Source organism: Astatotilapia calliptera, chromosome 6 (genome assembly GCF_900246225.1).
Source record: "Astatotilapia calliptera chromosome 6, fAstCal1.2, whole genome shotgun sequence".
Lineage (NCBI taxonomy): Eukaryota > Metazoa > Chordata > Actinopteri > Cichliformes > Cichlidae > Astatotilapia > Astatotilapia calliptera.
The window spans coordinates 35,255,373-35,267,473 of NC_039307.1; the positions used below are offsets into that span (position 1 = coordinate 35,255,373).

At 38.8% G+C, this 12,101-nt stretch overlaps 1 protein-coding gene across 3 annotated transcripts; it reads right to left on the reverse strand.

Annotated features, from left to right (window-relative positions):
• Positions 1–665: 665 nt before the first annotated feature.
• On the reverse strand, positions 666–11,345 carry hyls1 (HYLS1 centriolar and ciliogenesis associated). Of its 3 annotated transcripts, none has more exons than XM_026171917.1 (12): positions 11,109–11,345; positions 10,576–10,713; positions 9,802–9,921; positions 9,643–9,716; positions 9,225–9,427; positions 8,425–8,480; positions 5,929–6,098; positions 5,053–5,098; positions 4,917–4,971; positions 3,854–3,935; positions 3,612–3,638; positions 666–844 (listed from the first exon to the last, which is right to left on the reverse strand). In XM_026171917.1, exons 2-12 carry the CDS (start codon positions 10,673–10,675, stop codon positions 725–727), a joined length of 1,053 nt encoding a protein of 350 aa, XP_026027702.1. In that variant the 5' UTR covers positions 10,676–10,713; positions 11,109–11,345; the 3' UTR covers positions 666–724. The 3 variants fall into 3 exon arrangements, with proteins under 3 accessions (XP_026027702.1, XP_026027703.1, XP_026027701.1); XM_026171918.1 differs by having other exon boundaries at positions 10,576–10,729; XM_026171916.1 differs by lacking the exons at positions 8,425–8,480; positions 9,225–9,427; positions 9,643–9,716; ... (1 more) ...; positions 10,576–10,713; positions 11,109–11,345 and adding an exon at positions 6,966–8,214.
• Positions 11,346–12,101: the final 756 nt, after the last annotated feature.

The window sequence follows — 12,101 nt, forward strand, 5'->3', positions numbered from 1 at the left end:
CCGAGAGATATAATCTCTCCAGCGTGTCCTGGGTCTGCCCCGGGGCCTCCTCCCGGTGGGACATGCCTGGAACACCTCACCCAGGAGGCGCCCAGCGGGCATCCTTGTCAGATGCCCGAACCACCTCAGCTGGCTCCTTTTGATGTGGAGCAGCAGCTGCTCTACTCTGAGCCCCTCCCGGATGGCCGAACTTCTCACCCTATCTCTAAGGGAGAGGCCAGCCACCCTGTAATAATATTCAACATTGCTATCAATACATTTTTCAAAAAATGCCTCTCTGTGCAAAATATTTCATGCATTGAAGTCTTTGCAGCACTGTGTCTATGGACCCCTAACATGCCAGTTTAATTAAACAGTTGTTAAAAAGCTCAGGGTTTTAAGTGTTATATGTAACAAATCTCTTCTTTAAAACTCACACAGTTTGTCATATTTTCTCTCTCAGGTCTGAATGTCCACAGCATGCTGAAACATGAAGCCATCGTCCTCACTTTGGAAAAGGTTAAGTTTCTGGCACGATGAACGTTACACGCCTCTCTACCCGTTTAAACTAACCTACTCTGACTTTCCTTAAAGAGTGACCTGTAACATATTAACTGAGTTAAGTGAGTCACATTTTCTTTGTTTTTATTTTTTGTAACAAGAAAGTCAATAATAAATAACTCCAATGATAAAAAAAAAAGCAAAAGTTTAATAAAAATATGTAAAAACAACATGCAGAGTGTAATCATTTGTATGGAAGGAGACCACTGGCCAAATCATTCCTGATCTTCCAGCGAAGTGCTGACCGTTTCTTCTCTGTTGGCACGATGTAGGTGTTGGGTACGTAAACTCTCCGAGGTTTAGGCTGCAAAGACGAGGGATAAACTGTTTAACCACTAAAGCTGATCACTTTCGGATGTTCTGAGTCTCCAACTGTGATCTATGCAACAGCAGGCTCAGATATGTAAGCCACTTAAACAGTTGAGAGACGTTTTGTGTAGATTTTTGATCTCAGTTCTTTACACATCAAGTTAAAGGAAAATTTAGCTCTGTTTGCCAAGTGACCGTTGTGTTTGTTACACGTGGTCAAAGAGATTCAAATAGAAATCTTACTCTGAACACAGTGCTACCTTTATTTACCCTTTAACACTTCTCAGAACATCCACACTCTCCTATAAACAGCTGCCCATTGTGTTCTTGGAAAATATTTGCAGAATGTGTAAAGATCCAAAGATAAGATCCAACCACAGAGGGTTAAGACTTTAAAGGACGGAGATAAAACAATAAACTCTTGTTTCAGACAAAATCTGAAATAAAGAGCTGCAGGTCATTGCACTTGGGACATATTTGCATTTCTTAAAAATTCGTCCATGAAATAGATGTACACTACCAGTCAAAAGGTTGAACACACCTTCTCATTTCATGTTTTTCATTTATTTTTATTTTTCCTCTGATACATTTTAACCTTCCGGTTGAGTGAACGCTGGCGCGACTTGCTGCCGCTACTCATCGCTACCTCTGTCGCTACCGGATTCCTGTCCTGTTCCTGTCTCTACGGCCCACCGGTGTCTCTGTCCGGTTCTTCCTGTCCGTGATGTGGCCTCTCAGGATCTATGCACTGTCTGTGTGGGTCTGGATCTTTATGTCATCGATCTTCCGACTTTGCACTGGGATCCATCAGTATACAGCTGATGAGCTCGTCCAAATTCCAAAAATACACCTAGACTTGGTCCCTAATGCTCAATGTAGCTCTTCTGTCTTAATTCCACCCCCTTCTCACTTCCTCTCTGTTTTTCAACTTCCGTCTTTAATTAATATTGCTGAGCTCATCCACAAATCAAAGCCTTCTACCTGCCAGCTTGATCCTATCCCCACTGTCCTTGTCAAAGTCTGTTTACCCCCTCTCCTTCCCCTCATATCTGCTATTATTCACTCTTCACTCACCACTGGAACTGTTCCTGCTTCTTTCGAAGTTGCCGCCATTACCCCAATCCTGAAAAAAACAGGTCTAGATCCCAACAACTTTAACAATTTTCGTCCTATCTCCTAGATTGGAGATAGGACTCATTCCTCTCAAAAATTCTTGAAAAAATAGTTGCTTCACAAGTCCATCTACACCTAACTGATAATAACCTTTACGAGCAGTTCCAGTCTGGTTTCCGTCCTTTGCATAGCACTGAAACTGCTCTTATAAAAATAACAAACAATCTTCTTATGGCAAGCTGATTCTGGTCTCCTCTCCATCCTTATTCTCCTTGATCTGAGTGCAGCCTTTGACACCATCTCTCATCCCATTCTTCTTAGCAGATTAGCTTCTATTGGTCTCTCTCATACTCCATTAGCCTGGTTTAAATCATACCTGTCTGACCGCACTCAGTTCATTCAATGAAAATCCTTCACTTCTCAGCCTTCTCTATCTACTGGGGTGCCCCAGGGATCTGTCCTCAGGCCCCTCCTTTTCATCATTTAGCTTCTTCCACTCGGACACATTTTTCGTAAATATAACATTCGGTTCCACTGCTATGCTGATGACACCCAGCTTTACCTCTCTACCAAACCCGATTCTACCCCTTCCTCCACCCTCCCTCACCCTCTGCTTAGCTGAACTCAATTCCTGGTTCTCCTCCAACTTCCTTAAACTCAACAGCAATAAATCAGAACTTCTCATGGTCGGCACTAAACGATTGCTATCCAGAATTAACGATTTCTGTCTCACTATCAATAATTCGCTGGTCCCTATCTCTCCCTCTGTGAAAAGCTTGGGTGTCATTCTTGATAGCACATTGTCCTTTAATTCACATATCAATAATGTCACACGTGCAACATATTTTCAACTCCGTAACATCAATCGCCTCCGCCCTTTCCTCACTCCTCATGCCACTGCCATTCTCGTCCATAATCTTGTTATCTCGCGAATTGATTACTGTAACTCACTATTATTTGGCCTTACACAAAAATCCATTAACAAGCTCCAACGTGTCCAGAACTCCCATATTATTACTAGGACTTTCTCTACCCACCACATCTCCCCACTCCTGAAGTAGCTACACTGGCTCCAGTTAAATTTCGCATCCATTTTAAAATAATCCTTTATACATTTAAGGCTATTCATTCTCTCTCTCCGATTTAGTACAGATGAACTTCCCATCCCGGTGCCTCAGATCTTCATCTTCTCTTTCTCTCTCTGTTCCTTCCGCTCATCTGATTACAATGGGGGCGGGGCTTTTAGTTGTTCTGCCCCTCGACTTTGGAATTTCTTACCCCTTGACCTCAGTAATAGTAGTTCATTCCCTCTTTTTAAGTCCACCCTCAAAACTCATCTGTTTAAAATTGCTTATGTTTAAACCTCTGTATGCTCTTAACTTTTATCTGTTATTCTTATTATTGTGTATATTTCCAGTTTTTGTGTTTTTATTTGTTGTACAGTATCCTTGGGTGCTTTGAAAGGCGCTATTTTTAAATAAAATGTATTATTATTATTATTATTATTATTTTTACCATAATTTATTTTATGGTATGGTATACCATATATTTTATGTTTTGAGAGAGATTATCCAAAGTTTGTATTCACACAACTTGTGTACAAAAAGGACAAATGAGAAATAGAAAAAAAAATCTGGAGAAATACTTACTGGTGGAGGCTGATATGTGAGCCGTTGCTGAAAAGAAAAACATACACTCATAAGTACTTCCAATAAACATTGCTGCCCAGGACAATGAAACAAAACAGGAATTTATAAGTCAGATCATTCTATTACTGAGAAAAGCGACGGTGTAATAACTTTATGTCTCATCCCACAAGTATGAAAACAAAGATGATTGAACATCTATGTGAGGAGTGCTAACACTTGCCTATTGAAGTTATATTTTCTACCTTAATCTCTGAGCGCAGTGCCCTCCTGTCCTTCTCTCCTGAAAGTTTGAACATCTCCCAGAGCTGCTTGTACTGGAAATACCTGCAGATATAAGAAAACCCAGTGAGCAAACATGTAACCATCACATCAATGTGAACCTGATGGGTGTGATTCTTCCAGACTGCTGCTGTATTAAGGAAGTACAAACAGAATGTTACAGAACTGTTATACAACATGAGGATAATCAATTAAAATTACTGTCCTTTATTTGGCATAATTACTGTCTAACTTACACTAACCCAAGTTATAGGAAGTACTGAAGTGCTGTATGGAAAGCGATTCCGCTCCCTGAAGACCAACACAGAGAGACTGAGGAGGAGCTTCTTCCCGCAGGCGATACGGTCTCTCAATCACACCACCACACAGTACTGACCCACACATATGGTTCTTACACACACACTGGACTTTCTGGACTTTGGTTTTGCACAACACTGGTCACTATATTCTTCATTTCCGGTTAATACTTGTACAGCTGCTGTTATTGTGTATATATTTATTTATATTTAGATTTCTTCATACATTCTTATATAGATCTATATTGTGTATTGTGTATTTTGTTGTACAGTTATTTTATTTTCAACTTTAATTTATATATTTATCTTTATCTTATTCTTCCCAGTTAAATTTACCCTTCATTCTAATTTGTGTTGTACAGTTATTTCATTTTTAACCTTAATTTATATTTTATTCCTTCCTAGTTAAATTTACCCTTTTTAATTTTTCATATTTATTTCCTTTCTTATTCATAGCCTTTTCCTTTTTTGTTTTCTTTAGGTCACGAGCAGTTGTCCAAGCATTTCACTACATATCGTACTGTGTATGACTGTGTACGTGACAAATAAAAATTTGAATTTTGAATTTGGAAGCATTAAGGTGCTGCACATGAGTCTTCTAATGGAAAAGAAATCATTAAGAAACCTATCAGGAGCCTCTAGAATCATAATTCCACATTATTTCAGGTGTGAATCTCAAACAGAAGTGGCAATCCTTTTCATTTTTTAACCACTGCATTTTGTAACTTACTTGGCTACTGGGTCAGTCTTCTTTATGGTCTGTTGACTCATCACTGGCCGGATGACTGAAATGAAAATCTATGTGAGAAATTATCGAAAGTTCAGAGAAAGCAAAATCTTTATATTGTGCTTTATTGCCAGCTTACAGGACTTTGGTTTGGGCCTTATATCACCATCACTCTTAGTTCGAGTCTGCTTCCACCATAAAGAAAGACAAACAGAAGAAAAAAACAAGATATTACATCTTCAACTGTTATTAACAGAAGAAAATGTGTTAGTTTTATTAATATAATATAGCTATAGATATAATATCGCATAAAATCTCAACAACAGTCTCCTCAAGGCACTTTGTATTGTAAACTAAGACCCTACAACAGGGTAAACCCATAGAGAGAGAACAGCAACAATCAAATGACCCCTTTATGAGCAAGCACTTGGTGACAGTGGGAAGGAAAAAAAATTCCTTTTAACAGGATGAAATATCTGGCAGAACCAGGCTAAGGGAAGGGCAGCTATCCCCCCTCACCCGTTGGCAGGAGGAGCAAGATGGGACAGAAGACACACTTTGAACTCTATTAAATTTCTTAAATCTTAAGAGACTACATTACCCACCATGGTCAAAGGAGCTTGCAAAGAAAAGCGTCTGGACTTCTTTAAGTTGCCTTAACGCCCACTCACATCCTGGGCCATCTGACCTCAGGAATTCGCATGATAAAGTGGGGCCAGGTTTCACAATGAACACACCCGAAACTCTGGCGGATTGGGACCCACGCCCAGTTTCCCACCTTGGCTCAGGCGATTAGAGGATCATCAGGGGGTCCTTTTGTCCCTCTGTGGGGGGTCACTCCCACTAGGTTTATATCTGGGACTCTCCACCATTTGACATTAGAACTGAAGAAGCTTCTCGGATGAGAGGTGAAACGTCTTCAAGCAACTTAAAGAAGTCCAGACGCTTTTCTTTGCAAGCTCCTTTGACTACGATGACCTGGATGACTGAGAACCTTCACAGACATATTACCCACCATGCCTTTCATGTACAATTCAAAAGCGCTTAAAGACACTCTTTCACTCTCAGAGGTCTGAGTGTCGCTCTGATCGTCCAGGTCTTCATTGTCTGACTCAGGTGACTCCTGCTCAGGTGATGTGGCTAAATGAAGTTGAGCCAGTCTTTCTTCCAGACAGCTCGCTGTACCTGCAAACACAAATTACTAACCATCAGCAAACCCAACACTTCACTCTCAGCTACTTTAAAAGAGACATAGTTTGCTTATCTCCAACTCCATATTTGGATTCTTAGCAACTTTGAAGAGAGTAGCAAAGTCTGTGTTAATATATGTATAAATATTAAACTTTCCCTGCTAAAATTAGCAAATTTCCATATTTTTGCCACAATTCAAAATAATTATTTTTAATTTGATAGTGAGCCTTGGTTCTGCTTCAAGGTTCATCTACTCTCTGACAGAATTACATTTTAGTTCCTCTTCCTATAAGTGGCTCCAAGACAACATTCTCCTGATTGGCTGCCCTCAAAGGGTTGAAAAAACGGCCTTAAAATGAGCATTTAGATCAGTGAGAAGCTTAAGTCTCACATCGATTACTAACACACATGAACACCTCATTATTTAAAACACTCGACCTGTTTAACAGAAGTATTTATTTTGTAATAGTACATATATATGTTAGAAAATAAGGGAAAGCATAATCAGCCCACCTTTTAAACTTTTCATATCAACACTAATTGAGAAGTCAATTTACAATTAATGTGATGTTGAAATTTAATACCTGCATTAAAAATGTACATCTTATATCAAGAAATTTAACTCTTTGAAAAATTGTTTTCATACAACATGTATTTATTTTTCTGAATATAAATTCAATAACCTTTTTTTAAATGTCCAAACTGGGATGTAATTTATTATTCAAAGCTGACCTTTTTATGGCTAAATGCCCAAAAACATGTAGCCCATTTCTGAGCCTCTGACCAAACAGCAAAAAAAAACAACCTCCTTACAGTAACAAGTATCATGACGTGCTGATTTAGAAGCTGGAAAACATTTACCCCTGTCCTGTCTGAGGTTTCCTTCCCACTCTGCACACATGTTGCCATACATCATGGTCGAGCTAATGTTCACTCTGGAGTCAATAAACTTGATGTCTTTGTTGCTCGAAGACTCGTCTGGATCTTCACACTCCGCTTTTCCTCCGACGTCTTTCTTGACATTATTGAACCCATGAAGGTCGTGCACCTCTATTTCTTGTTTTTGCTTCTCGTTCAGCCGGAACATGTCTTCAGCCTGAACAGTGCGATGCTGTTCTTTTGGTGCTTTCTTTTCAGATGCCGCATGTAGATCGCACTCCTCCTCACCTGCCTGCTTTTTCTTCTGTTCCGAATGCACTTCTGTGATGTGGATGATTTCTCTACAGCACGCCACATTATCAAAAATCTTGCTGACCTCTAACACAGACAGTTCATTGAAGTCTGGCTTATGTGTAGGTTCAATAAAGTCGCCAAAGCTGCTGAGTGACCGACTGTCCTCTTCGTCCTCTCTCATCTCAGACAGACTATCCTGATCAAACTCTGTTATGGTGTGGTCATCTCTGTACTCTGCTCCCTCCTGCCCCTCTGGTTTGTAGGTCCCGTAGCCAGAGGTCATCAGACTTGGTGCGAGACTATCTGGACTGCTACTACACCTTTCTTCTTCCTCCTCCTCATCGTTATTTGTCTTATCCAAACTTTCCTTGCTGAAGTTGCTCTGGTTGTTCAACCCACTCTTTACCTCCTCTGAAGCCCCCTGAAGTAAATCTTCTGCATCGGTGGCTGGTTTAGAGTCAATCATTTGCTCAATCTCATCCTCTTCTTCTTCTTTCTCCTCATCTCCATCAGACCAAAATGAGGAGGAAAGGGAATTCTTGTCATCTTCACTCTCTTCGTCTGACCGAGTGCTGCACATTTTGTACATGTTGAGTTTGCACTACAACTCAGGTGTATGGAGTGTGTGATCTGAGAAGGCACAGGACTTAAGGAAGTAGCTAAGAGGATTAGCTGAAGCCTCAAAAGCTTCTTCTCACTGGAACAGCGCCCACTGCTGCTGACCAAAAGGAATTACACTGCTGCATTTACTCTTTAATGCTGCTTGTTTCAATAGTTGTTTCTTATTGTGAGACAATGAAGGCCAGGGTTCAACTATAAACATGAAACTTCGGATAAAACTTGTTGTGATCCATAAATACAAACTGGATGTCTACAGCAGTACTCAGTCAATTTATTCTTTCATTTTCTTCTTGAAATTATTTCTGCACTTCAGTTTACCTATTTTTTTTTTTTATTCTAATCTAGTTATAGTAAAGCTACCTAAAAAAAAAAAATCCCAATTTGATTAATAGTACACAGTACAATTGTACATTACAGCTTTGTGAAAACATAAAATCGAACATTATTACTTATTATTTTAGAACAATAAACCTTAAAGCAGATGATCAGAAGATATTACAGATTTTTGTCCATTAGTTTTTGTTACCTGAGTCTTCACTGTAGACTGATTCATCACAGACAAGTGACTGTCCTTTGTGTTTCCTGAGGGGCGGGAAGCATAATTAGAGTTGAAGACCTTCTCCATTTGGCACATCTGGAACAAGTCATATCTCCACAATAAGTTGACTTGTTCCAGATGTGCCACAAATTCCCTGTTAGTGTTAGCCAATGAAGAAATGATATAAAAAGAGAAGAATATGTCAATGATTAAAAAAACAACTTAAATTTGAATACCGACCTGCGATATAAATTGGAGATCGGTGTCAGAGATGATGAAAAACACGGGTTTTATTTCATATTTATTTAAAATCTTGGGCTAAACTGTAATAAAGTTTAAAGTTTAAATAAACTGTAAAAAAATAAAACAGACTAATCCAGACAGTAAGCACATAGGCCCATAAACCCATAGACTCTTTCACTCGTGAGCCATTAGTGGTTACAGAGCAGAATAACATGAAAAAAACAAACAAAAATAAACAAACAAACTTGTTCTTTGGTAATCAGAACAAAATTGTATCCGGAAAGCTGTTTCCTAGAAATGCATGAAATTCTACTCTTTACGTGCTTTTTTTATTAATACAAAGAAAAATCCAGCTGCTGCTAGTTGGAAAGACAAATAAAACTAAAATTAACTAATGTGTGTGAATGGGTGGATGACTGGATATGTAAAGCGCTTTGGGGTCCTTAGGGACTAGTAAAGCGCTATATAAATACAGGCCATTTACCATTACCAAATTAACTCTGGACAAACAAATGAAAAAATTAGCACACGATTCGTAAAACTACCTCAGAACTTTTCTCTTGATGAAGTGTCTCCCCTGGGTGTCTGGGGTAGATGTGTAGCTATCTGTCAGTGGTGAGTGGATGGTATCCTCAAGATCCTGCTCCACCTGAAGCCTGCTTGGAGCACCTGGAGGGAGCTTGAGCTTCTGGGCCACCGAGTGTTGAGCGTACGAGTCATAGTCTCCGTTATAACAGTTGATGAGCGTCTGGGTGTGACATTACATGCTTTTAATTTATTGCACATGCCTGACACCATTACAATTAAGACTATGTTTGTTGTCCAATCAAAGTAGTGCTACTCATGACATGATTTTATGTGGCAACACATTAACAGCATTTGGCTCAATAGAGCAATGAATGCAAGAATAAATGAATATAATATAAAAACATATCTTGTATGTTATGAGTCATTAATGCTTACCTTTCTGGCATGGTCTGTACTGCCTGCATGTAGGAAGAATGATTCACTAGTGCCTTTAAAGCAGTGTGGACTAACTGTGGAGAAAAACAGAGCTCAAGTTAGATGTTATTAAGTGTTATAAAAGTGAAATACTCAAAATCACAAAGTGAGTGCTCTGACCCTTTTCTTTGGTATAGGCAGGGGGACTTGGCTGAGGTGTAGTTGCCTGAGATTTGGCATTTATCTCATTTGATGAGGAAAGGCCTTTCCACTCCCCTCGTCGAACCAGCTCATCCAGATCTAATCACAGAAATGACAGTTTCCCCTCAATATTTACTGATTAACATGTCTGCAATCATTTCCTGTAATGCCTGTCATTTCCACATCTATTTCTATTATTACACTCTACCAGAGTAGCTCTGCATGATTCACAGTTCAAAATAATCCTTAACTTCTGTGCAGCCCCTCAGTTCATCTATAGTGTGAAACAACTGTTTAATTTCATCTCTCTTTAGGCTAACTTTCCTCTGATTAACTGCGCCTCAGAAACTGATGGTTTGAACAACACGTGTGCCCATACTAGAGTTGTGCTCCTGACATAACCACATAAGGGAAATCCATTATCTAAGACAAGTTACACCCCCTCCCCCAAAAAACAATTACTCAACTCTTTGAAACTCCTAAAGTCTGAGCTTTTTACTCGCAGAGATTACTTACTGAGCTAATTTTTTGAAACTTTGATTATGTTTAATATATGACAGAAAATTACTGAGCTCATTATTTGAAACTTTTATGTTTAATGTGAGTATATGACAGAAAATTAAGAAAAACAAGAGATCAATTCTTAGAATTAAAAATGTAAATAATCAGTGCACAATAAATATATTAAACTGCAAAACAATATGGCAATGTGAGTTGGGAGGTTTAAGAAGGGTTGGTAGATATATGTTTAACCTTGTTTAAATTCACGCAGCCTGTGCTTTGGTATGTTTTTGTAGCCAAGGAGGGCTAACTGTTCTTGAATTTCCTCCTCTGAGAAATCCAGATTGTCCATAATATTTCCAGCTTCCAGTCACTGATATGAAAACAGTCCTACATGAAAAAAAATCTAAATCAAACACAAAGACAAAACCAGATATGCAGGATGCAAGATGTTATGTCATAAACAAAATGTTCTTTTGATACATGTAAAGCTTTTCAAACACGTTTTACGCATGGGCTTTTATCACAGTGTTGGACAATGAGACACACTTTTGGTATGATTACTAGCGCAGTTGCAATTTTAACAAACAGTCTGTAGATACTCTATAACAAATATCAAATAAACCAAGAGTAAATAAATAAGTCTAACATCTGCGTTGATTTCCTACTGTCCTAACAACAATTCAAAACTGATTTTACAACAGCTGTTAGCTAGCTTGACTAGCCGTTCCCAACCAGACATAAAGAGAAACGATGTTAACTAATTTTAACTTGTCCGTTCTCACCTTCACACAAGCCGGTTAGGTGTTAGCGTGAACCCATCCTGCTAATGTTACCGGTGTAGTTTACCGAAGTAGTAGTTGCGCTTTATTGTTTGTACAGAGTTAAACACTCAGCACCAAGACAACGGCCGTAAAGAGCTTTGAAAATGACGCCTGCTAACGTCATTGACATAAACATCCGGTCTTTTTCTTCTTCGTTGTACTATTTAGCGATTGACGAGTCGACGCATTACCACCTCTAACTGGACTGGAAAAGTACAACGACGATAATAAATAGTTCTCACAAATCACATTAATCATCCTCCCAGATAGGAACGCCAGGGCACGGTGTGTGAGAGGAAAATGTTAAAGTTGCTTTAATAATATCTTAAAGTAAATGAGGAACTGATTTTGAGGTAGTATATTGCTGTAGTTTTTAGTTAAAATTGGATATTCAATCTAATTTATCAATGTTGATGTTTTCATCAAATATTAAGCAAAGACATTTGCACAACAGTAATATAATATACTAATATAATTGTAATATATTGAAAATTATTTCTTTAGATGATGTAATTAAAGAAACATGATGGATTGACATTAGAACTGAACATTTACCGTCCGTCCATTGAGCCATTTTCTTATGCTTATCTTTATGAGGGTTGCAGGGCTACCGGAGCATATCCCAAGTGCTATAGGGTGAGAGGCAGTTTCCTGCTTCCTGTACAGAATGTCAGTCTGTCGCAGGGCAAACACAGAGAGACAGACAGCCATATGCACTCACATGTACACCTATGGAGAAATTAGAATCGCCACTTAACCTAACCCCACTAATTAATGGTTAGTTAGTGGATTGAAATCTGAGACTTTCCATCTTAAATGCACATATTAAACAAATATGTAGGGCTGCTTTCTTCCATTTCAAGAGTCAAGATTGAAGATTCTTTATTTGTCACATGCATAGTTATACGAGAACAACACGTAGTGAAATGTGTACTGAAAAGCTCCTTGACTGTG